General features: G+C 41.8%; 1 protein-coding gene and 1 long non-coding RNA gene across 4 annotated transcripts; one reads left to right on the forward strand and one right to left on the reverse strand.

The window, feature by feature from the left end:
- On the forward strand, positions 1-17,146 carry LOC310675256. The gene is made up of 2 exons (XR_014510003.1): positions 1-1,183; positions 15,706-17,146. It is a non-coding gene; the product is annotated as an uncharacterized lncRNA (long non-coding RNA).
- Positions 1,210-27,698, reverse strand: ACTR2 (actin related protein 2). Of its 3 annotated transcripts, XM_083435427.1 has the most exons (10): positions 27,553-27,698; positions 20,536-20,646; positions 15,679-15,693; positions 13,281-13,496; positions 11,488-11,560; positions 9,261-9,397; positions 7,615-7,764; positions 6,148-6,293; positions 5,684-5,816; positions 1,210-2,603 (listed from the first exon to the last, which is right to left on the reverse strand). In XM_083435427.1, the coding sequence occupies exons 1-10, from the start codon at positions 27,598-27,600 to the stop codon at positions 2,433-2,435; spliced, it is 1,200 nt and encodes a 399-aa protein (XP_083291553.1). In that variant the 5' UTR covers positions 27,601-27,698; the 3' UTR covers positions 1,210-2,432. The 3 variants fall into 3 exon arrangements, with proteins under 3 accessions (XP_083291553.1, XP_083291554.1, XP_083291555.1); XM_083435428.1 differs by lacking the exon at positions 15,679-15,693; XM_083435429.1 differs by lacking the exon at positions 27,553-27,698 and having other exon boundaries at positions 15,679-15,696; positions 20,536-20,630.
- Between the last annotated feature and the right edge of the window lie 64 nt (positions 27,699-27,762).

Raw genomic sequence — 27,762 nt, forward strand, 5'->3', positions numbered from 1 at the left:
TTTATTTACTTCCTTTCTCATGAGTGTAGAACGATTTCTTTTCCATTTTAATTGTTTAAAGCATTTAAACAATTTAGGGAAGTTTTTTATGTTTTGATGTTTTCCCGTGTTTTTAATGCTCAGTTGGAAGCAGCCAGAATGGCTGGGGCAACCCAGTCAGATGGGCAAAATACAAATATCATCATCATCAGGAAAAGGTTTGGGGGTTTTTTTAAAAAAATTGAATGTGATGCCTTCGAACTGTCTATATAGCTTTATGGTTGGAGAAATAAGCCTCATTCTCTGTGATAGCATCAGTAACCAAAAAATAGCTGGTGCTCTCGAGATTGAGTTTTAGATTGAGTCTTAACTCCCTAAACATTTAAGATGGGTACTGCTCAACATCTTAGCAACTACTCTGTGAAACTGTTGTACTTTTTCATTGTTTTATATATATTCATGTCTTTTAACTTCTTTCTCTTCTGAAATTTTTTGGGGGGGCTATTATGTTGGAATGATCTTACCCTCAAACTCTAAAAATTATGCTGAGGTTCGATAGCACACATTTTTGTAAGAACACCCATACCATATTCTCCCACACAGTAAAAGGCTGACAATTCTGAGTCAGTATTTCTTGCCAGCCACTTGTTAAAAGTTGGCATTTGTAGATATTATGTACTTAGATACCGGTTATCTAGTTTATTTTACCATATTTCAGTGCTTCTCATAGTAGAAAACAAGGGTTAACCCTGTAGTTTGTGTTCCTGTTTGGGATTTTCACCTAGGGGGAAAAGGTAGAGTAAAAGCTCACAAACCCAAGGAGGAATGAAAAGCAGAAAGAGTTGGGACCAGCAAAATGTACATGCTACTACTAGCTGAAGCTGAACCCATCTTGTGTGAGGCACTGCACACACATTAGAACTTGCCTTCAACAGGTATGCTAAATGCACACACGAAAAGAGAAAATATTAACAGAAATTAGAGGGCACCCTTATTCACATGGAACAGTTGCCCTGTATGTTGTACTTCTTTCTGTCTGAAACTGTTTCGCCCATCTTTTTGACAGGCTTTCCTTTTTATGCACAGGTATGGAACACCACAAATTACCAAGAATGCTCTGGTGAGAAAGCAGCTTTCGTCTTCTGGCATTCCTGGTGGATGTCACTTCGAAGGGCGTCAATAATCACTATACCTTTCTTCAGTGGTACATTTGACTTTAATGAAACAGTATTTCAAATACTTATTTTATTTCCTTTTATCCCAGAGTCAAGATTAGACAGGTAAATTTTGAGTATTTACCAGTTTACTACAATGCCAATATTCCAATGTGGGGTTTTTTAACCGCTACAAATATAGGTCATTCCTCACAACCTACCTCACAGTTCCATATATAAATATCTGGGTGATTTTAAATAACATTTAACAATTATAATTTTTTTTATTTTAAAAAAAAGCAATAATTACTTGGCACTGTGTTACTGTGTGTTCAAATTTAATACAATTCTGTTTTTCTCTAATTTTGTACCAGTAAATAAAGTTCAGGGTTTTTTTTTAAACATACTACTTTCAATAGATTATATCCAGGAATCCAGTCCCAGATGACATTCTAATGTTACCCATTAAAAAAAAAGTATTTAAGCCCCAATGGTAATGAAAGATGGTATCACAGTACCAAAAAAGAAAGAAAGAAAGAAAATTGCAAGAAGCTCTGTATGCATTCCATAGGAGAAAACAACTACCTAGTGCCAAATCATTAAGCTAGAAATATACATTTGAGAGATAGAAGTGCAGGCAGTTAAGATAATTAATTTGCAACAACAGACAAGCAAATTTCTATTTTAGTTTCCTCATAACTCTGCCATCTGATTAAGGATACATAATCAATTTTCACGTGAAACAATTTCAGACCCCAAAATATTCCAGGGGAAGGTTTAACAAATGTTTGCCATTCGATCCAATTTAAGAGATCATAAGCAAGATATAAAGACACTGATTTCAGAGTTCTTACAATATAAAGACACTGAACAGCATGGGATAAAGGCAAAAGGATGCAAAGATAAATCACTACAACCACATGATAGTAAAGAGCTGTTTGTCCAAAGGTTCTCTCGTGCTAAAAAAAGTTTCCGTCCATGATGAGCTACAGACAAATGCCAACAGCATTATAGCAATAACCCAATAAAAAGCTACTGGAATTACCCAACTGCCTACTGGAAGGAACGATGTGACAGACAGGCTATTCGTGCCCTTGTTTTGTTTGCTGAGAAGTGGTCCAATTAAGTAGTCAAATATAGCCACAATTAAAATATCTAACAAAAGGAACCAGAACAAAACCTAGCCCTTGGGTCAAAGGGCAGAGACAGGCCTTTCCGTGTCACATAGCTGAATGAGTTCAAAGATTGGCAATAAAGGAATGCGAGCATTGGAGCTGCGATGGGAGCAAGCTCCAGAGTTTATCTAACCGTCACACCAAGTTTCTCAAGCACACGTACTCCCTTCTCCTGGTATTCTTGTCTGGTCATCCAGAAGTTATCTTTGTCTTTCATGATGTCTGCTAGAACTGCACCACCAAGGAATACCATGTGCTTTCGACGAGGTGGATCTTCAATACGAATCTTAAATTTCTTAACGGGAAAAGATGATAAAGCAACATTACTAGAGGTTATGGAGCAAAGCTGTAAAACCTGTTAACAATGGCAGAATTGGCATTCAAACAGCTCTTTCTCTCTGGATGGTCAATGACTACAGTACTGGAATATTAGTAGACACCATGTATAAAAGAGCTATAGCTTGGGAGGTTATGGGAAACATTGCAAATTAGAAACTGAACTGTAGTTCCACTTTTGTCTTTTTCTAATGGATTTATCTGAACTTGTAGCCTATTACATTAAAAAAACAAACCCTGATATATACATATATTACAAAAAAGCAGGTTTAGGAGAATCTGTAAACTATATTTATGTGGATGCATTTAGCAACAGAGGGGAGCATTCTACATTTTGCCTTATTTCCCTGAAGTGATATAGCACAGATTAGACCTCCAATCTATTCCCCCGGCTTTGGGTTTGGCTCCCTGTAGAACTCAAGAGCACCAACAAAACACAGCATGCCTTGTATTCTCTGCTCAGAAAGTTTTCCTTATGTTCTGATCCAGAACAATCACAAAAGTAGTTGTGGACTGAGATATTAAGAGACTAGTTTATAATCAATAACCTTATCCAATATGCAAGCGGAGTATAATGCAGATGTCTAATTATATACATATTAAGCCACACAATGAACTGAAGTATTATGTAAGTATTAAAATATTAAAAATGTTTCTATATAGGCTTTTTTAAGTTCTGTAATTGGTAAGCCACTGTATTTTGGAAGATCTATATATGACATACTGTAGAGTTGCAACCCAGTTTGCACAATTTTAAACCAGTTAATCAGTTTTAGTCAATTAACCTGCATATACACAATGTCTGTGAAGCAAGAATATTTTTGATACATTTAGAGGAACACAATTTAGGAGGCGTTCCTCCTATGTCACCTACATTTTGTATAAACACTTGCATTAAAAATTGTGCTGTAAAAATATGACCAATCACTCTTAGGTGATTAATCCATTAACATTTAAATCTAATCTGTTACAAAGTTATCCCATAAAGCAGGTACCTTTATAATATAGAAAATTAACTGGTGCTAGTAAGAAAGAAATCAAAGTTGATCCCACAAACGTGAGGTCAGCTCACATGTAATTTTGAGAACACAGTGGTGTTTGGTGTTTCTGGAAACCTGTACAAAAGCCCAGCAATTTCCAGAGGGTCAAAGATTTCACGTTAGAGAGTGATCTACCGTATTTTTCGCCCTATAGGACGCACCGTCCCATAAGGCGCACCTAGTTTTTTGGGGGGGAAATAAAGGAAAAAAATTATTTCCCCCCCCAGGCGCGGGGTTGGGGAAGCCTGAGCTTCCCCCGACCCCAGCCCCCAAACAGGCAGCTCTCTGCAAGCCGTGGGAGCCCAGTGCTGGCTCCCGCTGCTAGCGGAGAGGTCCGCGAAGCCTGGACGCGCTGAGCTCAGCGCGCGCAGGCTTCAGCATGCAGGCACCTCTCCGCCAGCAGCGGGAGCGCTCCCGCTGCTGGCGGAGAGGTCCGCGAAGCCTGGACGCGCTGAGCTCAGCGCGCGCAGGCTTCAGCATGCAGGCACCTCTCCGCCAGCAGCGGGAGCGCTCCCGCTGCTGGCGGAGAGGTCCGCGAAGCCTGGACGCGCTGAGCTCAGCGCGCGCAGGCTTCAGCATGCAGGCACCTCTCCGCCAGCAGCGGGAGCGCTCCCGCTGCTGGCGGAGAGGTCCGCGAAGCCTGGACGCGCTGAGCTCAGCGCGCGCAGGCTTCAGCATGCAGGCACCTCTCCGCCAGCAGCGGGAGCGCTCCCGCTGCTAGCGGTGAGGTCCGCGAAGCCTGCATTCGCCCCATAGGACGCACCCAGATTTCCCCTTCATTTTTGGAGGGGAAAAAGTGCGTCCTATAGGGCGAAAAATACGGTAATTTAGCAGGTTTATTTTACTGATTTTCAGAAAACCAAGCTAAAATCTTTGAAAAATTGCAAAATAAATTGGACAATCAGTAGCCATTCATTGGTACTAACAAACTCATGAAACGTTTTCCTGCAGAAAGTTTAAGCACTGGAATATTTTCTAATCTATGCCACTGATGTGGATAGGTCAAAGCAGGGGGGGCTAATCTTTTTCTGCTCAAGGGCCACATTAAAGGTATGCCACCCTCCAAGGGCCACATTCCAGTATGTGTGCACACTCATATAAACACATACATATACATGCTCTCAGCTGGTGCCATTGCCAGATGTTCTTAAAGAGGAACAAGGCAGCAGTGCTTCTTCCCATTTGCTAAGCCCCTCTGAGAACTTCTAACAAGGACACTGCACCCAAGGGAGAAGGTGCCCCTCTGCAATGGTAAAAAGAGGCAGCTTAGGAGACCAGGGGAGAGGCTGATACCTGTCCAGTATGACCAGCACAACACTGGGTCCATGCCGCCTGCTGGGGGATTTTTAAATTTTCTTGTCTTAAGTTCATTGTTGGGAGGCTTCAGGAGTTGCCAGAAATTCCTTCAGGGGACTGTATACAACAAGCACCCTGGCCATCCTGGGTTAAATAATTGTTTTATGAAGGATGAAGACCACCTAAGAGCTTCAGGAAACTAAACTTCTACTGTATGTTATGAAATTCGCAACAACACAAAACCAAACCAGTTCCTCCTCATTGTTCCATCTTAGTAGTTCTTCTACTGCAGGCATGGCCAAAGTCCGTTTCGGGGGCCTAATCCGGCCCGCTGGTCAGTTTAATCCGGCCCCTGTGGCAGTTTATTTCCTGGGGTAAAATCCTTAAAAAAACCTCAACAACTTCAACCCTAAAAGAAGCTCAACAACTTCAATCCTAAAAAAGGTTAACAACTTGGGTCGGCCCTCACGGCCCTTCGCTTCATCAAATCTGGCCCTCTTTGAAAGTTAGTCACAGTGTACTTAAGTACAATCCAAGACGCTGACCAGCTTAAAGCAATTTCACAAACAACTGTAATCTCAACGTGAAGTTGTTTATTCAAAGTTTACAAACTCAATCGACGGTCCCACGATATTTTTGACCACCTTGCTCCCTCTAGTGACGGTCCTGTATATAACTTAGGATTTATTTGAAGGCTACTTACTGAAAGTTTCTCCACATCACCTTTCAGGACCCGTTCCAGGTAAAGCTGTTTAAGTTCACGTTCCAGTCGTGAAGGCAACCCTGGGTACATCGTGGAACCTCCAGATAACACAATGTGTTTGTAGAACTCAGACCTAAAGATGAAACACACTTCTGTAAACAATGAGCGTGACTGGCGCAACACCAATGTGAAAGACATGTTTACACTTCCAAAAAGGGGAACAGAAACCAACATTAAAGATGCAGTAATAAACATTCCCATTCAGGATTGTCTTTCTGCAGCAAGACAGGAGTAGTAAATGCTGTACAGATGATTGGTAGCCATTTTTGCCTAGTCTTTGAATCTTAATTGTATTTTCATATACTCATCTCTTTAAACACAACATCCATGCAACATTGGGAAATTGCCCATCCCATCTTCTACCTTCACACAGATTTGAGTGTGCTAGTTTTTCCGGGTCCTACCTGGTGTCAATATCAGCAGCTTGGATGGTATTGAACAGCAGTTCAGCGACACCAACTCCCTCCACATTGATCAAGTGAGGCTGGAACAGAGCTTCTGGCGCCTCAAATCGTTCGCCACCAACCTTAATAATTCTGCCGTCTGGAAGCTATGGAACAGAACGTCTGATGTTACTGATAAAATTACTGTTAAATTACAACTAATAAAAGTGTTTTTTTTTAAAAAAAAAATACTGACAGTGTTCAGATAAATCACTGGAATCCCCTCTAGTAGTCCCAAGTTGGTCCAAATGTGTGATAGGAGGAAAGTTACCAAATCTCATTTTGAGAGTTTGGGCGCTCTCTCCACTTGAATTATAATTCTAATTCTTATTATTAAATGTATACACCACCCTTCTCTGAAGCTCTCAGGGAGGTTTACAAGAGAAAAAGACAATATAAAAGCACAATATAAAAGCACTAATAAATAGTTAGAACAAAAACAAAACAATTAGTCCCCCTCCCACAAACACATGTAAAAGTTGGTTTTATTCCAGGAGTCTGACTGCTCTTTAAAGCATCGCTTACAGCCACCATAGTGGTTGTTGTGTGGCTTTTTCTCTGACTTCTGACCAGAAAGCACAGCTGATGCAAAACAGGCTGTTATCATGACCCAATATTACATCTCCTGGCAAAATCTTCTTTTTCTTCCAGCTCTTAATTTTAAATGATATCATTTTAAAATTACATCATGCCTGTTGACAAAGCCTCCAAGGTGTCTGACAACAGTTTAAAAAACCACAAAACACAACCCCAATAAGGTAGCTGTGACAAACCGAGGAAAAAGCAGAGGCAGATGACCATTAACTGGAAGCATTTGCTTCCTGCTCTTTCCAAGAAAGTGATTAAGTCTAAGGTAGTTAGGAGCATCAAAGACATGAGTTAGACAGTGATAGGCAAATGGCACACCAAGTGGTAATGTCTTCAGATGACTCATCAGCTTTTATTAAGCCTTAAGGATCATGTTTTCAATAGAATTTGGAACAAGGCAGCCCATTTGAACAATGAACACTTTAGAACAGGGATGTCCAACAGGTCAATCGTGATCTACTGGAAGATCCCCAGGAGGTTTTGGTAGATCACGGTTGATCTCTGGCTTCCTTTCCTTTCCTGACTCCTGCCCTGCCCCCTTGCCCCACCCTCCATCGTTGTACGATCTCTGGAAGGGAAGACGGAGCTTTCTCTGTGCTGCTGTTTTCATCCATAGAGATCTTTTTGTGAGTGACTTCACCCCTTTGTCCCTTGCCTTTAACCCCCCCCCCCAAACAGAAGTTCCCCCTCAAAAACGGGGATAGATCACTGCCAGTTTTAAATTCTGAAAGCATATCACAGTCACTTGAGAGTTGGCTACCCTGGCTTTAGAAGAAGAGGCTTCACTCAAATCAGCAACTGAAATAGTGCCTAAGTCTGGTAGCTTAAGCCGTGACCTACCGTGTAGGACTCAACTAGCACAGTAGTTTCCAAGGCCAGTTTCTGCTCCTGTTCAATGTTGTAGCCCACATAGCACAGCTTTTCTTTAATCATACGAACAGTCTCAAAATCAGCGGAATGGTTGAAGGCATATCCTCGTAGTAAAAGCAGCTGGCATGAAAGTAAGTTAATTAGTGGCAAATCTGAAAACTGCTCTCCCTTCTACATAGTGTAAGCCCACAACTTGCGTTGGGGTTATGTTCCAAGAATTGTGCCTAAAGCCAAAATTGCATCTAATCAAAACTCATTGGGTTCAATGATGGTTGGGGACTGCCAAAGTCATTTTTCCTGAAACCCCACCCCACCCCTAAAAAAAAAAAAAGCCACACATGTAAAGCTGAATGCACACAAGTTAAATGCGTGTAAGTTGCAGGCTTACTGTATAGCTTTTTAAAATAAGCAGACTTCTGAAAGACAAGCTGATAAAAGCATGACTTTTAAGAAAATAATCAAATTACATAGGTTAAGGGAACTGAGTTTTCAAGTCCAGGAATTTAGCCGGCTATGGAAATGTAAAAAGGTAAAAGGGTACTGGGAAATGATTTATAATGAATTGAAAAACATGTTTAAGTATAACTTTCCCAAAAACAACAGTCCTTTTTGTTGGGGAAAACCCAGACTGAAATTTTCAGGTGTCAAAAATGTATGATCTATTATTGAAATGGGAGATGAAGAATGAAATAGTTCAATCAGTAATGTTCCAAGGATCTAGGACGTAACATAGAAATAAATGTATGGGGAAAGTTATGGAAAACAAATTTGAAATTTGCTGCTTGTTATAAAAGAAAATGATATGAAAATGATGTATAGATGGTATAGAACACCTAGTAAATTGGCTAAAATATATAAGAAGGTTCCTAAGAACTGTTGGAAATGTAAACAGGCAGGAGGATCCTTTTTCCCATATGGTGGAATTGTAGGAAAATAAGGACGTTGGAGCGCCGCAACCCCAGAGTCGGCCACGACTGGACCTAATGGTCAGGGGTCCCTTTACCTTTAAGGACTTTTTAGTGGATGATATATGATGAGATAAAAAATATGTTTAAAGTGATTATACAATAAAAAAACACCCTAAAGCTTTCCTTTTAGGGATTATAGGGACAGAAGTTCCAAAAAAATATGATTAAAATGTATGTTACAACAGAAGCAGGGATTTTATATGCTCAAAAATGGAAGGAAGAATAAATTCCCACAAAAGAAATATGGATGGGTAAGGTGATGGACTATGCAGCAGAAATGGCAAAATTAACAGCTAAAAATAATTGATGACCGTTTTGTGGAATAATGGAAGCCTTTTTGGGACTATTTAAATAAATATTATAGTTTAATGAATTCACAAGTAGGATTTTAAGTATGAGCAACTAAGAATTAGGACTTACGGTAATACTGTTATGACATAAGAGATAGACAGGGTGCAACAAAGGGCAGAAAACAAAATCACCATGGAAAATGGGATGGGAAGTTGACAAACAAAAAAGAAAACTGTGTATTGGAGTGTATATGTGGAAAGTTTTCTTTTTTCTTGAAAATAATAATAATAATAATAATAATAATAATAATAATAATAATAGCATGCATTCTGCTCAGATTCAACACCACTAGCTTACCTTGATGAGGTATCTGGTAATATCTCTACCAGCAATATCTAGTCTTCTGGTGAGATGAGGAAGAGAGAAACCTTCATAGACTGGACAAATATGAGTAACACCATCTCCAGAATCCACAACAACACCAGTCAGTAAACCTGAACAAGAATAATGGCAAAAGCACATGAGAACATGTCAATGTGGATCCTGGTTTTAAGTCTAGGAAACAAAACTAGCCTTGGTCTGTATGCAGAAGAAAGCATGAGCCTACAGATTCTCCTAAATCTCTCTGTGGCGTGTGACACAGACAATGAAAGTATAATCCTGGAAGAGTTATCTAGATTGGGGACTGGGACTGCCGCTTCTTGAATGGCTTATTCCAGAAGCCTGTGAAACTAACATCATGGTACAGCGTCCACATTGAGCAAAAAAGTAAGCTAAATTCACCATATGAAGATATCAAGAATGGCTAGTGTCATTCTGCCTCAAGGTGGAAAGCATGCTACTATAACATCTTAGGGCTTTCACACTACAGCGTAGAAAAAATTATTATTCAAATTATTATTATTATTATTATTATTATTATTATTATTATTATTATTCAAACTATGGAGTATAGCATCTAGATCAAGGGAAGTACCGTATTTTTCGCCCTATAGGACGCACTTTTTCCCCTCCAAAAATGAAGGGGAAATGTGTGTGCGTCCTATGGGGCGAATGCAGGCTTTCACGGAAGCCTGGAGAGTGAGAGGCGTCGGTGCGCACCGACACCTCTTGCTCTCCAGGAAACTATCCGCAAGCCTTGCGCACCTGGGGGGAGTTCCCCTGGGCGCGCAAGGCTTGCGGGCGGCAGCCTGCAGCGCGGAACACGGGGCGCCCTTCGGAGGACGCCCCGTGCTTCGCGCAAGTGTCAGCAAGCCTTGCGCACCGGGGGAGAACTCCCCCTGGCGCGCAAGGCTTGCGGGCGGCAGCCTGCAGCGCGGAGCACGGGGCGCCCTTCGGAGGACGCCCCGTGCTTCGCACAACTGTCGGCAAGCCTTGCGGGCGGCAGCCTGCAGCGCGGAACACGGGGCGCCCTTCGGAGGACGCCCTGTGCTTCGCGCAAGTGTTGGCAAGCCTACCGCACCGGGGGAGAACTCCCCCCGGCGCGCAAGGCTTGCGGGCGGCAGCCTGCCGCCCGGCGCATGGCGCGCCCTGAAGCAGAGCGCCCTGGCGCCGGGCAGACATCAGCCAGCCCCACAAGCTCGGGGGACAGCGGGGAGGCGCAGCGCCGCCATCCCACTGTTCCCCGACCTGGTTTTGGGGGGGAAATAAAGGGGGAAATTTTTTTCCTTTATTTCCCCCCCCAAAAAAAAGTAGGTGCGTCCTATGGGACGGAGCGTCCTATGGGACGAAAAATACGGTAATAGTGCCACTGTATTCTGCTCTGGTCAGACCTCACCTGGAGTACTGTGTCCAGTTCTGGGCACCACAATTCAAGAAGGACACTGACAAACTGGAACGTGTCCAGAGGAGGGCAACCAAAATGGTCAAAGGCCTGGAAACGATGCCTTATGAGGAACGGCTAAGGGAGCTGGGCATGTTTAGGCTGGAGAGGAGGAGGTTAAGGGGTGATATGATAGCCATGTTCAAATATATAAAAGGATGTCACATAGAGGAGGGAGAAAGGTTGTTTTCTGCTGCTCCAGAGAAGCGGACACGGAGCAATGGATCCAAACTACAAGAAAGAAGATTCCACCTAAACATTAGGAAGAACTTCCTGACAGTAAGAGCTGTTCGACAGTGGAATTTGCTGCCAAGGAGTGTGGTGGAGTCTCCTTCTTTGGAGGTCTTTAAGCAGAGGCTTGACAACCATATGTCAGGAGTGCTCTGATGGTGTTTCCTGCTTGGCAGGGGGTTGGACTCGATGGCCCTTGTGGTCTCTTCCAACTCTATGATTCTATAATTTTGCTAACACATAAATAAATCTTAAGTACAAAGTAGCATTTACAGTAGCAGTCAGCCAAGGTTGGGTGGCAAGTTCTCACCCAACCTGTCACCTGTATCTTTGTTGCTTTCTAGTAGGTAGAGAGAGGGGGGTGAAGCAGCAGTTAGGTTCAAATGCACCAGAGGAGACAATCCAGTACTCCCAATTATGCATTTGTACCAATGTCTTGCCCCTCCTTCCAGTAAACACCAAAAAGAAAATGACTGGAGTTTGAGTGGTGCAGCCTCACCCAACTGACTGCTATTGAGTATTTACACTTACCTTGTGCATACAGAGTGAGAACGGCTTGAATGGCTACGTAGACACCAGAAAATTGGTAGGTTTCAAACATTACCTGAAAAATGAAAGTTATCTCTTATTTGAAGAAAGCACAGTGAATTTCATAGGTTAAGTCAGTGTTTGACAAAGCACTATTTGGCAACTTCATTATCTGTATTTGCAAAAAAAGTGTGGTTTACAGGTCATAAAAAGATCACTGCAAGTCTCTCCACCCCTCAAACATAGAAGCAGTCCATACTTTTAAAAATTAAACGTAGAAAAAAATTGATTTTATCTTCTGAACATTTAGAGCAGGGGTCAGCAACCTTTTTCAGCCGTGGGCCAGTCCACCGTCCCTCAGACCATGTGGTGGGCTAGACTGTATTTTGGGGGGGAAAGAACAAATTCCCATGCCCCACAAATAACCCAGAGATGCACTTTAAATAAAAGCACACATTCTACTCATGTAAAAACACCAGGCAGGCCTCACAAATAACCCAGAAATGCATTTGAAATAAAAAGACACATTCTACTCATGTAAAAACACGCTGATTCCTGGACCATCATAGCTCATAGTTGTTTGGAAGTTCAAAAAGAAGTTGTCATAAACTTAACATATCTCAATTCAGTTAATATGCAGCACAGAACAAATGAATTGCTTTTTGATGTTGAAAAATTGTCAATATTTAACAGACTGCTAAAACTATTTTTACAACTACTAAATTTCTAATAGTTAAATTAGAAGTGTTTTCAGAACACAAGTAATGAAAGGCCTTCCATCTAACACTATTAAACACTTTATATCTATCCCTACTGGTGCATTATATGCTGTTCCTATCTTTAATTTTTTTAGTTTTTTAAAGTGCATTTCCTTCCTGTTTTCTCATGGTTACTGAATTAGCTTGAAATGCAAACTTTATTGATATTCCAAGCCAGGATTTGCTCTAGGAAAGTGGCATACAAATAAAGTGATGTTCAAGAATCTCCATCTAGGGCATGGGTAGGCAAACTAAGGCCCAGGGCTCAATCGCCTACTAAATCCAGCCGGCGGACGGTCCGGGAATCAGCATGTTTTTACATGAGTAGAATGCGTCCCTTTATTTAAAATGCATTTCTGGGTGATTTGTGGGGCCTGCCTGGTGTTTTTACATGAATAGATGGTGGGCTTTTATTTAAAATGCATCTCTGCTTGTTTTAACAAGGCCTAAAATGCTCTTTAGGAAGTAGGTGGCGCTGTGGGTTAAACCAGAGCCTAGGACTTGCCAATCAGAAGGTCGGCGGTTCGAATCCCTGCAACGGGGTGAGCTCCCGTTGCTCGGTCCCTGCTTCTGCCAACTTAGCAGTTCGAAAGCACATCAAAGTGCAAGTAGATAAATAGGTACCCCTCCAGCGGGAAGGTAAACGGCGTTTCTGTGCTCTGCTCTGGTTTGCCAGAAGCGACTTAGTCATGCTGGCCACATGACCCGGAAGCTGTACCCCGGGCTCCCTCGGCCAATAAAGCGAGATGAGTGCCACAACCCCAGAATCGGTCACGACTGGACCTAATGGTCAGGGGTCTCTTTACCTAAAATGCTCTTTAGCATGCAAGAAATGAAGGACATATTACTTCACTGAAAAACATCCTAAGCATTGAAGGATAGCTAACTGCCATTTCAGAAGGTTCTGAGCACAGGTAACTGCATGCTCCTGGATAAAATCTGTTTTCCCTGCCCCCAAACAGAATAGAACTCCTCCTGAAGAATACTGCCACCTGGGCTTTCTCAGACAGAAAGTAGGGTTTGCTTCAAGGTACCTACCTCCACAATCTTCTCCCTGTTCTTTGTTGGATTCATAGGAGGCTCTGTTAGAAGTATTTTACAGTTTTTTGTGTCAATGTTAAGTTTTTCTGGTCCAAAGGTGTAGTCCCAAAGGTGTTTCATATCATCCCAGTTCCGGACAATGCCATTCTCCATGGGGTAGTTAACTTCTAACATGGACCTCAGCTCACTTGCTTCATCACCAACCATAAGATCCTACAAGTTACAAATGAAAACTGGAAAATTAACATTTTCCAAAACCATTTTTTGAATTCAACTCTTCAAAAAAAAAACTATAAAAAGAAGCTGCTTTTATTATTCAGTCTTACAATACAATGGAGAGGGATAATACTTACATGTTCGAATGAAAAATATAGCAAGGTATTTAAAATGAAAGAAACACAGAAGGCACAACTCTACAAACAGCTATGTATATAAAAATCAAATGGAATTTGGGACAAAGGGCCTAGTTTACATGTAGATTTCTAGACCAATACATTCAACTTTTTATTACACATTTATATATGAACAAGTCACGTGATGTGGAATTGCACATAATAATAGGTGGGCTTAGCAGAATAAAATTTCCATGCATGTTTCATGTTTTTGTGCACATTACTAAATGGGAATAACGAGTGCTGCACAAGCATAGAGAACAAGTAGCAAAAGCAAATAAGGGACTGCAAATTCCACACTGATTGAGGAGAAAAAAATAGAAGTTTTATATTAGTCAGAAGATTTCTGCAATGTGCACCACTTATTCAAAGTCTGTAAACTATCCTCCACAAACATATGAACTTCATTCCTAACTTAATTTTGATTTATAAAGACATTTTTGAAATGATTAAGCAACTCTGATCTATTTTGAAGTTACCAAAAATATTTTGCACTGTAAGTCAGTGATGACAAGTCAGTGATATGGCATCATTCTTGCAATGAACACAGGCATAGAAAAAGTTTAATCTAGTTTGTGCCCTATCCCATCAATATCCTAACTAACACGATATTAAAAAGGAACAAAGTTAAATTTGTTCTCATGCTTCAAAACAGGGGGAAATTTAAACAGTAAAGTCCCTTATTTTTCAAATAAAGTAACAGATCACCAGCAACTATGGAATATTTGAGCCTAAATATATCTGTCATATGGGGAACTTACATGCAAGTGGAAAAGGCATCTTTAAAACCAAACTGAAATCCTCCTCTAAGCAGGATTTTAACATTGTGCTTTTTAGGATTTTTTAAATTGTAATTCTGCACCTCTACTATAGCTCTTAACTTCATAGTAGTTGTGGTTAAAATTGTCTGCTGAAGATAATTCATTTAACAAATTTAGAAGCAAAACTGCCTGAAAGGTAAAGAGAGTATATTCAATGTTATCATTTTACCCCACTGCTGCCTTGGTCCTATTAACGTTACTTTTAAAATACTATTTTTTCAATCTACATCAGGGGTAGTCAACCATTTTATACCTACTGCCCACTAATGCATCTTTCTTGATGGTAAAATTTCCGTACCGCCCCCCAGTGCTCAATGGAAGGAGGATTCAGCTTGTGCCGTAGAACTCCCTCCCGCCCACCTAGAATCCTGAAGCGCCCACTAGTGGGCGGTAGGGACCAGGTTGACAACCCTTGATCTACATCAAACAAGAGGAGCAAGGAACCACACAGCTTTTAGCACATGCTTCAGACATGATCTTGAAGAATCATGTTGAGAATCCTGTATTCAATTTAGAAGAACAAATATTAAATATATGGCAACACGATGACACAGAACATATTAAGGGTAGATTCACACATACAAGCCAGTTAATTTTTCCCTAGAATGCAGGACTGCATGGGGAATCGCAGGAAGGTTCGCTTCATAGACATGATTTCTGCATCTGCACTTTTGGGAACCGCCATATTAATGGGATTGTAGAAATAGCTCTATGTGCGAACAGTTCACCACCATTTCACACACTGCATTTCCCCATGGGGATTGCAAGAGGAATCATCAGAAAAAAAGAAATGGCGAGTTTGCATGTGTGAACTGACATTATTGGTTTTAAAACTCTCCATATAATCTGTCTTGCCTACATAGCAGACAAGATGCAAGTAGTTTTCGATGACTCATTTTTGTTATGTCTCAGCAAGTGGTTTCTAGCACTGACACTGACCTTCAGATTCCTTGCCTCTACAGGCAGCTGCAATTATTGGGGCATGTCACATCTGCAAGATGTGTACAATAGCTTTAAGGAAGTACTAGCTACTGAATGAAAGCAATGAAGAAAGATTAAAATGGTTATGTATTCAGAACATAAGTGGACAGGACATGAAAATTATAAAGCACCCCAAAAAAAGAGGCTACAAGGTCCCACCAAGCAAAAGAGTGGATGATAGCACAGGGACGCCTCACTTACCATCTTTTTGTTATTCTACTTCAACAGGTCAAGAAAGATGAAGAAAAGGCAGAAGCAAGAGAATCAGAAGAGGCCTAAGTGAAATCTCTTTTTTTCAAATTATTTCAAGTATAAACAACAGAACTAAAGCAGAAAAAACAGATGCACGGACAGGTGGAAATTCTCCGAATTCTGCATACTTCAGGGCAAGTGAGAATAAGTCTACTAAGTTTAAAAAACTGAACAAAAAAACCAAGAACCGAAACAGAAACAGAAACAAGAAGAGCTTATTTCCATGCATGCAATGCCTGATGTTCTGATTTTCATCATTAATGCACTACAGGTATCCTGGTGTGGCTGCAATTTTGCTTTGCAGGACAGCATCTGTCATCCCCCAAGAAATGACTATTATCCTTTAACCACTAAAAATATATTGAATAATTAAGGTGTTATCCATTTTGACTCAAAATGTGGAGAAATAGGATGAAATATATACATACAACCAGATAAATGTTAAACACTGCATGGTTTAATTCTCTAAGCACATTGCTAATTCGAAAGCAAAGAATAGAACTTTTCACTGTTCTATAGTGCAGTAATCTGCATTTCTGTAGACAAGCAAAATTTAAGTACTAGTATAATAGCTATACAATGGCTATTTGTCACTAATCTAAGACAAGGAGCCCACAATATCTCATGTCACTAAGGAAAGCCATTAGCTTCAAGTATACTAGATTACTTACTATATTTCAGTGTAGAGCCAAGGAGAGCAGATACACCTCCATCTCTGCCAGAAAAAAATCCAGACTGTACCATGCAGCCTACTTTCATCCCCTTAGAGCCCATTTCCTGCTGTCAGTGTTTCAGAAGCTTGTTTCTTGGTTGGGAGTTTGGGTTAGGGAAGAAAAGGAGGAACTGCAACTATAGTTTATTACAGTGCAGTTACACAAATCTTTAAACCAGTAGGATTCAAAGAGACTTTCAAAGGTGTTTGAAATGTAAGAACACTAAGCATTGTGAGAATTTCATCAATAATAGCTGGGTCAAATTTGGGGTGTTTTTTAAAGTGTTTTATCATGTTTTGAAAAATCAAATCTTTGGCAAAGTTAAGTCCACTAAGCTGCCCAAAACACTACAATTATTCATAGTTTTTTATTTTTTTAAGGGCTACCCCAATGTGCACATATAGTCCAGGCAGCCCTCAGTATGCTCTAAAGAGGCTAATAGTTTAGTTGATGGTTTTGCATGCATTAATGCTGCTTCTGCAAAATTTTGACTTTTGTAGCCACTTCACAATCACCCCTCCTTCAGTGCCCTACTTTGCCCATAAAGGTAAGTCCAGGTCAGAAATAAAACCATAGCTTAGCATGAATGAGCAGTGTGCCGGTATGCACTGTTCAACTGTGCCTTGCCTGCCTGTGGCAAAAACAAACTATGAAGTTTGGCTAAACCAAGAACAAACCTTGGCTTCAATTCATGGTTTTTCTGGGGGAAAACAACCACAAGTGCTGGTTTCCATTTAATACTGAGCCCAAAACTCATGGCTTGTTTCTCTCTGAGGTACACAAGCTGAAACAGGTATGATTGATTGTTCATGACAAGCCTTAGTTCATTTCTGATTGTGGATTACCATTATGTGTGAAGTGGGCCATTTTCTGAATATCACTTAAATGAAAATTATGTATTTTGCATATAAAACAGATATCAAATTATGCAGCCCCCAATTTCTTCTTTGCTATGTTGTTGCAATTAGCATCTAGGTTCCAATAAGTATATTCTGGAAACGTCTGTACCATTTTGTATGTTGAAAAGACAGTTTAGAAATCTGATCATGCGCCTTACTGTTTTGCCTATTTATATGCCAGGAAAAACTGAAACGGTGTGGAATGTTTCTATGTGACACCCCACTTTTGCTTTCAAATGAAGAAAATGAGTGCTGCATGACTCAGGAGCCCTCATTCTTAGAACCTGCTTAAGCACAATTTGCTAAGGATGAAGATCTCACAAGGATCCAAATAACCAAGGCTTCCTTTAGATGGGGAAAGTTTCAGCCCCAAGCCCAATTTCTGTTCAGGTCAATCTTTCAGGGGCAACATGCCACTAGTGGGCAGGGGCCAGAGCAGAGCAATGAATATAAATGTTGCCTTCATACAGAACTCTAGTTTCTACACACTCGCACATTCTCCAATCAAACAAGCAAGAACCATTATTAGAGTTCACAGACTCATTCCCATCAGGCAAAAAACATCAGAGGAGGATGCTAGGAAGGGGTATTGCCAAGGGAGATGGGATGTAGGTGGAGAAGAGTAGGATCTTGGGAGAATCCCAAGGATCAGACTGAGAGGTCTGGAGGGGCCCTTTTGGCCCCTGAGCCCAAGGCTCTCCACCTCAGCTTTGAAGTTTCAGCTGGTGCCCAATATGTAATGCCAGTGCATTTCATATTTGTGTAGGGCAGCTAAAAATGTGGGCTTGGGCCCAGTGTGCCTAGAGCAATCCTCTCCCAAAGCACACTTTCTTCGTAATACCACTCATTAGCCAAGTTTTCTTCAGCCTTGCACGGATGTGTTTTTCAGATTACAGGGACACATGAATTTGCCTTATAGATGGAACGTTGGCCCATTTAGCTCTGCATTGTCTAGACTGACTGGCAACAACTTTTCATGGTTTTAGGCAGGGGACAATCATAGCTCTACCTGGAGATGCTGGGGACTGAACCTGGGTCCTCCTGCAGGCAAACCAGACAATCTACCACTCAACTACCACCCTTTCCCAAAGGTGAATCATCTTCCCCTTGCCTTCAAGATTGGACATGAATAACTGAATTGCCTATTGAGTAGAATGAGGTCTTAATCCAAAGCAGTAGCAAAGCAGAATCTAGTCAAGTAGGATGGCCATCATTCTTCTCTTCCTAATGCCTGCTAAGTATTTGTGCTATTTGGCTACAGAAAATTCTTGTGGGAATTTTAAAGTTGGCAGTGCTAATATATTGTTTAACTGTTGATAGTATTAATACTCGTAGTAAAAGCCAAGGTTTATCTAAAGTTGTGCTAGCCAATCACTGTTATAGTTTGAAAGTAGGTGCAGACTTTGAACATCCTTGCCCCCCTCTGCCCATGCTTGGTGTGTTCTCTTCTTCTAAGCTGTTTGTCTGTTTGGGCATCGTGAGGAGGAGAAAACAGAACTGTTTGTTACGCTATCTGAGATGTTGTAAGTTGCCCAGAAAAGAAGAATGAACATGAGCCTAGACACAGAATGGAGTAGCAGACGAGAAAACTACACATGATCCTAGACAGTGAAAGGCAAGGAAATGGAACTGCTGTCATATACCACAAGTTATAACTACTCCACTAAAATGAAGGTGACTGACAGTGCTCCAGTTATATTGCATGAACAAGATTGGACAGAAATCTGTGTGAATTACATGGATACAAGGTGGTACTGCCTCTTTGTAATCACCCCCTTTGCTTTTAGAAAGCTCTACCCCACCCCCATGATTTGGTTTTACTTAAACATTCTGAGGCCTGCTTGTCTGATATCTCCAATTCCACCACGTTTCGTTGTGGTTATGTAGTTGGTTGAGGAGGGCAATTTGGGCCATAACCTAAGTGAACAAAGCAACATGCAACTTTCTACTGATATCGACCCATGTTATATCTTAAGCAAATCTCACTTTAGCAGGCTCTCTGCCTGCTACCCTCCACATACTTGATTTAGTCTGATTCCCCTGCTATAAAAAGGTAAAGGTACCCCTGCCCGTACGGGCCACTCTTGACAGACTCTAGGGTTGGCGCCCATCTCACTCGAGGCCGGGGGCCAGCGCTGTCCAGAGACACTTCCGGGTCACGTAGCCAGCGTGACATCGCTACTCTGGCGAGCCAGAGCCGCACACGGAACGCCGTTTACCTTCCCGCTAGTAAGCGGTCCCTATTTATCTACTTGCCCCTGGGGGTGCTTTCGAACTGCTAGGGTGGCAGGTGCTGGGACCGAGCAGGTGCTGGGACCGAGCAACGGGAGCGCACCCCGCCGCGGGGATTCGAACCGCCGACCTTTCGATCGGCAAGCCCTAGGCGCTGAGGCTTTTACCCACAGCGCCACCCGCGTCCCTCCCCTGCTATACCTCAACATAATAAATGAGGCAATGCCAGGATCCCCAAACAATCATGACTCAAAGGAAAGGCTATTTTAAACTCCAACAGAATGAGTCAATAGGAATAAAGGTCTTCTGAAATGTCACAGAATAAATATTATACCTAGCTTATCTGTTGCGCTGTCAGGGTCGTGAATGGGAAGCAATAACGTCCTGAAAATTCCCTTCCTGTGAGCAGATTAGGCTGAAGGAAAATGACTGGTCCAAGGTGATCTTTCATGGCCTAATGAGTTTCAGCATGGATTCCCCAATCTTAGTCTGACACAATAACCATGACTGTACAAAATATTGCTATCAGCTCGCTTACTTACTCACAATCGTTTAAAAATCTACAGTGGACGCTCGGGTTGCGAACATGATCTGTGCGGGATGCACGTTCGCAACCCACGGCATTTGCAACCCACAGCGGCGCGTCTGCCCACGTGCTGGTCACAATTTAGCACTTCTGCGCATGTGCGATCGCCGAAACCCGGAAGTAACCGGTTCCAGTACTTCCAGGTTTCGGCGGGTCCGTAACCTGAAAAAACGCAACCTGAAGCGTCTGTAACCCGAGGTATGACTGTACTTAAATAGCGCCATCAGTGTATTTTTGTCAATAAAGAAGCCACATCTCAGTTTCCATTTGCACTGATTTAACTAGATTATCACATAATACATTAGAAGAAGTTATCCAGAAGGGAGAGGTAGCACCCCAAAGTACCATGCAAAGGACTTAAGTTCTTTAATAGTACCTTGATTTCAATGTTTCCCACTTTTGTAGTTGAACGAATAATTGGTCTTCCAACCAAAGCTGGGAAGATGTGTTCTGGAAAATTGGATCCTGCATATCCGCATTTCACAAACTGAAAAATAAAATAAAAATCCTTCAAGTTAATTTGTTGGCGCCCACATACATTATAATAGCTTGTTGATGCTGTTCTGTTACTTTAACGTAAAACTACAACAAGTTAAAGATAGCTGGACTAATTCCCAAATAAGAACTTATCATTTTAAGTTAAAAATGTTCTCATGAAGGAAATCGTGAAAAGACAATTACCGTATTGGCCCGAATATAAGCCACACCTTTAAAATTGGGGGGGGGGGGGGGAGAAAAAATACCCGAATATAAGCCGCTCCATTCCTTGCTGCTCCTGGCTGCATACTGCCGGGGGGGGGGGCACGCTGTGTTGCCGGCAGCCTTTCCCCTTCCTCGCTCTCTCCCTGCCCGACCTTGGGGGAGAGGACAGGGGACTACGCGCGGGGTGGACACCATTTTGCCGCACTCCTGCCGCTGTTTGCCCCGTGCTGTTTGCATACCGTAAGGTCGCGAATATAAGCCACACTTTAACTTTTCATGGTCGGAATTTGGGGGGAAAGTGAGGCTTATATTCAGGCCAATACGGTAAAAAAAAATACACATAGTCCAGTTTCATCTGGTTATGTATATAGTCTGTTTAGAGATTTAGATTTATCCATGGATTCTGCATTTATGCTGATAGAAAACCTCTGAATGTATGAAATGTCAATTATAAAAAGGGCAATAAATTCTTGCCTTGCTGATGGCTGGATACACTTCAAAAAAACCAATCTAAGCAGTAGGGATTTCCTTAGGTTTGCCAGTATCTATAAGACATAGAGCTGCTGGAATTCTGTTACTTGATGTGAAGTACCGTACATAAGCACGGTGCACTAAACTCAGCTTCCTGAAAATCCCAGCCATCATTCTTTTAAAATGCTCCAAATATTTTATATGAAAAAAGATGCTAGAAAGTTGTGTAGGCAATGCCTGATGAAATCTTTGAAATTGTTTAATAAGTCCAGTGGTCTGGGTGGCCAAATATAAACCCCCTAATTATTAGCATAATCAGAATGCATGTCCTTGATTTATATAATTTATGCATTTTTTATTTCAATTATTTACACCCCGCCTTTCAGAATATAAATCCTTCAAAGGTGGCTTACAGGAAACACTAAACTACATTTTAAAAATTAAGAATGTTAACATTAATTTTCTTTTTTTAAAAAAGCAACAACAACAAAAAAGCAACTAGGATCCTTCCTACAGTTGGTGGTAAAATAGCACTGTGGTAGTGAGGGGATAGTCCCACTGGAGCAGACTTTGTGGAGGCTTTGCTTGTCTCTTGAATTCTTCCCCCAGGATAGATAATGGTGGTTCATCCTGGCTTAGGCTGGCATACTTGGAAATGATTAACCACCGTTTCCAGTTTGCACTTAACAGGAAGCTATGGTTCGAATCCCCGCGGCGGGGTGCGCTCCTGTTGTTCGGTCCCAGCGCCTGCCAACCTAGCAGTTTGAAAGCACTCTCGGGTGCAAGTAGATAAATAGGGACCGCTTACTAGCGGGAAGGTAAACGGCGTTTCCATGTGCGGCTCTGGCTCGCCAGAGCAGCGATGTCACGCTGGGCACGTGACTCGGAAGTGTCTCCGGACAGCGCTGGCCCCCGGCCTCTTGAGTGAGATGGGCGCACAACCCTAAAGTCTGTCAAGACTGGCCCGTACGGGCAGGGGTACCTTTACCTTTTACCTATGGTCAGCTATGGGCTTACTGGTTTGTAAGCTATGGGCTTACTGGCTCATGTGAAGTAAAAGCAATGGGGGCTGCATGCTGGTGCACAGAGCTTCCCATTCGGTGGGAAATTGATTTTTATTTTATTTTACCAGATTTATATGCTGCTTAGTCAAAGCCATTAAGCAGGTTACATAAAATATCCAGATACAATCAAACAGAATTTGTTCTTTAAAAAATCAAAATATTTTAAAGTAGTTTTTTTAAAAAACACATAATAAAATACAATTACATATTAAAATACTTGTCAAGTTTGCGTATTTAGGGAGACTTCCCTAAACAAGAATGTTTTTAGCCGGTGTTGAAAGCAGTTCAGCAAAGTTGCCTGCCTAATTAATATCAATGGGCAGGAAGTTCATGTGGTGCTGAAGGCAACTTGACTTGACTTTCTCTCAATGCATGTTGAACGAATCTTGTGAATTATGTTTTCCAGCCATGGCTTATTATATCCTGCACAACCCTGCAGGGTGTGTTGAGTCATGATCTCAACACAAGAGTGTCAAAGGATATTTTCAAAAATGCACCAAAGCCGTCTATTTATGATTATTTCAAACTGGTTTTTAAATGGTTATGAAAATCTATAGACTTTAGAAAAACACACACAAAGATTGCTCTTCGATTGATTGTGAAAGATCTTTTCAGTGTAGGAGATCATTTGGGAATCTGTTTCTTTCCATTGTGTTGCAAAGTGTTTTTGCACCATAAATAGCTTTGGATTTGTGTAAAAGCAGCCTATTAGTGTTTTAAATGCATACACCTCATTTGTCGTTGCTCTTCCTCCCCCTCTCTCTAGCTACATAAGCCAATCTTCAGTAAAAGCATTTTAGATACTAGCTTTTATACATGTGTATGCTGCGAGAAAGCATTTAAGCGATATGCTGTTTTGATATGTGGCATAAGGTGCCCTGATGTCTATAGGAAACCAGGGTAAAATTAAATAAAACAAAATAAAGTAACCAGGGAAAGCTTTTAACCTATTATTTAGGTCTCTCTACTATTAAGTTGCCTTGATTTTTTAGTTTAAAGTCTAAGTATAAATAATTTAAATTTTAATTAAGTAAATGAATAAAACTGGCTACTTCAGCTTACCGCAGTGCTGAGCACATTTGCTAACTATTTGCCTCTTCAAAAAGAAATACAGCACTAAACCAGCTAACTTCACAATTGTAAATATAGACATTAACATAACCTTTTTTTAAAAAAAAACTCTTTTAGGAAAATCTGCTGGGTTTATCTAGTGTATGCTTTACCATATATAGTTTCTTCTACATGCTGTGTGGTTATGACTGGCTCTCTCACTTCCTGTTAAGTCATCAAGTGGTCATAAATTGCTGTCTATAAATATTGCTTCAAATGGAAAGCACAAATGTTTGAAAAATAGGTCTTCTCATTAATATTAAATGGCATTATTCCCATCATAATTTCCAAATAAGGTAGACTTCCTTCATTTTAGTTCTCCTGATGGAAGAATAAGGTTTTAATGAGAATACCCAAACCTGAAGCATTCTGCCATTAATCCAAAAACACTAAACTGAACACTCAGTTTTGAAGTACACCTGCTGATGTTGCTAACACTGCACATACTGGAAATATAAACATGTTCCAATTGTTGGTGAATGACTACTTTAGAAGAAAATTCATCTTCTGAAGCTGGCATTTTAGTTAGGCTGAAATCCCATTGGTGTCAACAGGGTGTTTCCTCTAAATGCAAACAGCAGCTTCAGAGAAGGGATTTCAGCAAGACTTACGTATTTTTTGCTCTATAAGACTCACTTTTTCCCTCCTAAAAAGTAAGGGGAAATGTGTGTGCGTCTTATGGAGCGAATGCAGGATGCGCAGCTATCCCAGAAGCCAGAACAGCAAGAGGGGTTGCTGCTTTCACTGTGCAGCGATCCCTCTTGCTGTTCTGGCTTCTGAGATTCAGAATCCCCCCCCCCTTGTTTTCCTCCCCCCAAAACTAGGTGTGTCTTATGGTCTGGTGCATCTTATAGAGCGAAAAATACGGTAACTTCCTTCTCCATGCCTGCTGAGATCCTGACAATTATCAATTATCAGCTCCCCTCCCCCCACTTGCTATGTGAATTTTTTAAAACATACATGTTAAAATTTAAACATGTATTTAACGTCACATCTAACTTCACCCTAAGGAAAGCTTGAGCTTTTAAAAATTGTTTATTTGAAAAAATAAATTGTGAGTGTGTCAAAAGTTAAAAATGCTCTGCCTCCGCAGTTGAAGGCTGTATCCTTCTGAACTCCAGCTGCTAGAAACCACAGAAGGAGAGAGTGCTCTTGCGATCAAATCCTGCTAGTGGATTTCCCCCAAGCATCTGGGTGGCCACAATGTTGGACTAGACGGGTCCCTGGCCTGATCCAGAGGCCTCTTCTTATGTTCTTAATGAGGACTTACATAGCAGTCATATGTGTTCAATGAGACTTACTGCCAATAAATGTGCATAAGACTTACAGGCTCAGGCTGCAGATAGAAAGCATACCATTTTTCTTCAAAAAAAGCACAAGCAATAACCAAAGTGAAGCTTTGCCTTACATTCCCAAAAAATGAATGAGCCCTCTGTGATACAGAGAAGCCAGATAATCTGTTTCAAACACACATATAAAGAATAGCCACAGTAAGCATCAATTTTATAAGGGGCCATTACTCACTTGCAAAGAAAGTCATTACACTTCAACATATCTTTAAAGTTGTATTTTAAACTCTTGTAACCCTCCGTGGGAGCTTAGGGTGAACAACAGGCTAATAATAATTCCACCCCAAAGCTCAGGCCACTCATCACTCTGCAGTGAGAAATGCTGTCACAGCGGTACCTTCAGTGGTACCTTGGTTTACAAACTTAATCCGATCCAGAAGTCCGTTCTTAAACCAAAGCTTTCTTAAACCAAGGTGTGCTTTCCCATAGCAGCGGGGGACTCAATTTACAAATGGAACACACTCAACAGGAAGCAAAACATGTTCTTATTCCAAGGCAAAGCTCACAAACCAAAACACCTACTTCCGGGTTTGCAGTGTTCTTAATCCAAGTTGTTCATAAACTAAGCTGTTCTTAAACCAAGGTACCACTGTATTCCCTGCCACAGTACTATCAGCAATAAATCTATACAGGGAGGGAAATGTTTTAATGGCTTGTTAGAGAAGAGTACAAAAAATGATTCTAGCCTCAGACTGAAAAAAAGGCGGTTAAGTCTTCTGACTTCAATATTCTACTTTTGGTATTCTCAAACTGAAAGACCTTTCGTTAGAGAACATATTTTTAGAGGAGGGAGGAGTCTAGGTACTATTATTAGTACTGCTGATTCTAGGCCCTTCAAGGGGGGGGGGGACTGAAACCAACCCTCTGGTGTCTTCTTTGAATAACTGACTGTGAAACATGAAGGTTGGGACACTGAAGCAAGCAATACAGTATTTCTATTGTTTTACTTGATCTAGGGGGCCACCTGACCCACCCTTGGCTATGCCCATGTGAGCACATACATATCTAAATATAATAATAATTTTATTCTGTATACCCCACCAATCTGGCTAGGTTTTCCCAGCCATTCTGGGAGACTTACAGCATATGTAAAAGCATAGTAAAACATCAAACATTAAAAAATGGGGAAAGAGTCACAACAGTGACACACCTAGAGAACAGATATGGGGTGGACAGGCAGGGAGGGGAGAAGTGGCGTGCAGCTGTGACAAACTGCTTGAGGGGACGGCCAAATACAAAGAAAGTAACTCAGGTGCCAGTAGATGGCAAAACGTTAGAAAAGTGATAGGAGTGTGCGAGCAATTGAGAGACACTCATCCAACTTCTGTCGGATTGTAATCCAACAGAACTGGAATAAAAGTGACCATGGGACTGATTCTGTGCCAGCGCAGAATAGTGCTTAGAGTGCTGGACTAGCACTTGGGTGATGCAGGTTGAAATCCCTACCTCACCAAGAAGCCCACCTTGGGCCAATCACTCACACCCCCGCAGCCTAACCTGCCTCACAGGGTTGTTGTGAGGATAAGATGGGAGAATGTGACACCATCACCTTTAGCTCCTTGGATGAAAGTGTGAGACAGGGATGCAACAATTCAGAGAAAAAGCGAAAGAATTCGTTTCAAGAAAGTGTAGCAGTATGAGAAGAAATGCTTAACTTAGGCACGCGCACACCTTCGGCAACTTAAAGGCTACTTATGCCAGGGAGGAGAAAGAGGAAGGATCATTCTAGCTTCTTCTACCAGCACCTCAAAAGGACTCAAAGGCTTGCAGCTCATTGATGTTTAATAGTTTCTCAATGGTCGGTGTTTCTCTCCCCACCCCCGCCGTATGCTTTAGAGATGTTCTTTTTTTTTAATCTGTAAACCACCTCGAGTCCTTGTCAGGGGAAAACCACAGAGTATATAACTACAGTGGTACCTTGGGTTAAGTACTTAATTCGTACCGGAGGTCCGTTCTTAACCTGAAACTGATCTTAACCTGAAGCACCACTTTAGCTAATGGGGCCTCCCGCTGCGCGATTTCTGTTCTCATCCTGAAGCAAAGTTCTTAACCCGAGGTAATATTTCTGGGTTAGCGGAGTCTGTAACCTGAAGCGTCTGTAACCCGAGGTACCACTGTATATAATTATTTGAAACAAAATAAAATATTCCATCCAGTAGCACCTTAAAGACCAACTAAGATAGTTATTGGTGTGAGCTTTCGTGTGCACGTATCTGAAGAGGTGTGCATGCACACGAAAGCTCATACCAATAACTTAGTTGGTCTCTAAGGTGCTACTGGAAGGAAATATTTTATTTTTTTATTTTATTTTGTTTCAAATAATTATATACAGTGGTACCTCGGGTTACAGACGCTTCAGGTTACAGACTCCGCTAACCCAGAAATATTTTTTTTTTATTTTATTTTGTTTGGACTACGGCAGACCAACACGGCTACCTACCTGTGTATAATTATTTGGCAGGGCGGGCTAACGCCTTACCTCCCAGACCCCGCACCCACCCCGCCTCTCCGCCTCAGGCCCCGCTCCCCCGTGTGGCGGGCCAGACACCCACTAGGGTTTCCCCTCCAGGCTACTGAGGTGAGGTGGGGAAAGGCGGTTGACGCGAGAGCCGCCAGCCCTTCCCGCCCTCGTATCGGGGGCGGGGGGGGAGCTCAGTCGCGGCCGCCGCTCCAGGGAGCGAGGCGGCTCCTCCTCACCCCGGTGCCGTTGTCGCAGACGACCACTTTCCGGCCCTGCGTGTCCATGGCTCCTTCTTCCGTGGGGAAAGGGGCCCGAGAGCGAGCGGCTGAAGTGAAGGGTAGCTTCGCCTCCTCCCCGCGACTCCAACCAGGCCTCTCTCTCTTCCCTCATAGGCTGCCCCGGAAGGGAAGGCGGGAAGGCGGAAGACGACGGCCGTGACCCCGCCG

This window comes from Podarcis tiliguerta (assembly GCF_965153285.1).
Source record: "Podarcis tiliguerta genome assembly, chromosome: 3".
NCBI lineage: Eukaryota > Metazoa > Chordata > Lepidosauria > Squamata > Lacertidae > Podarcis > Podarcis tiliguerta.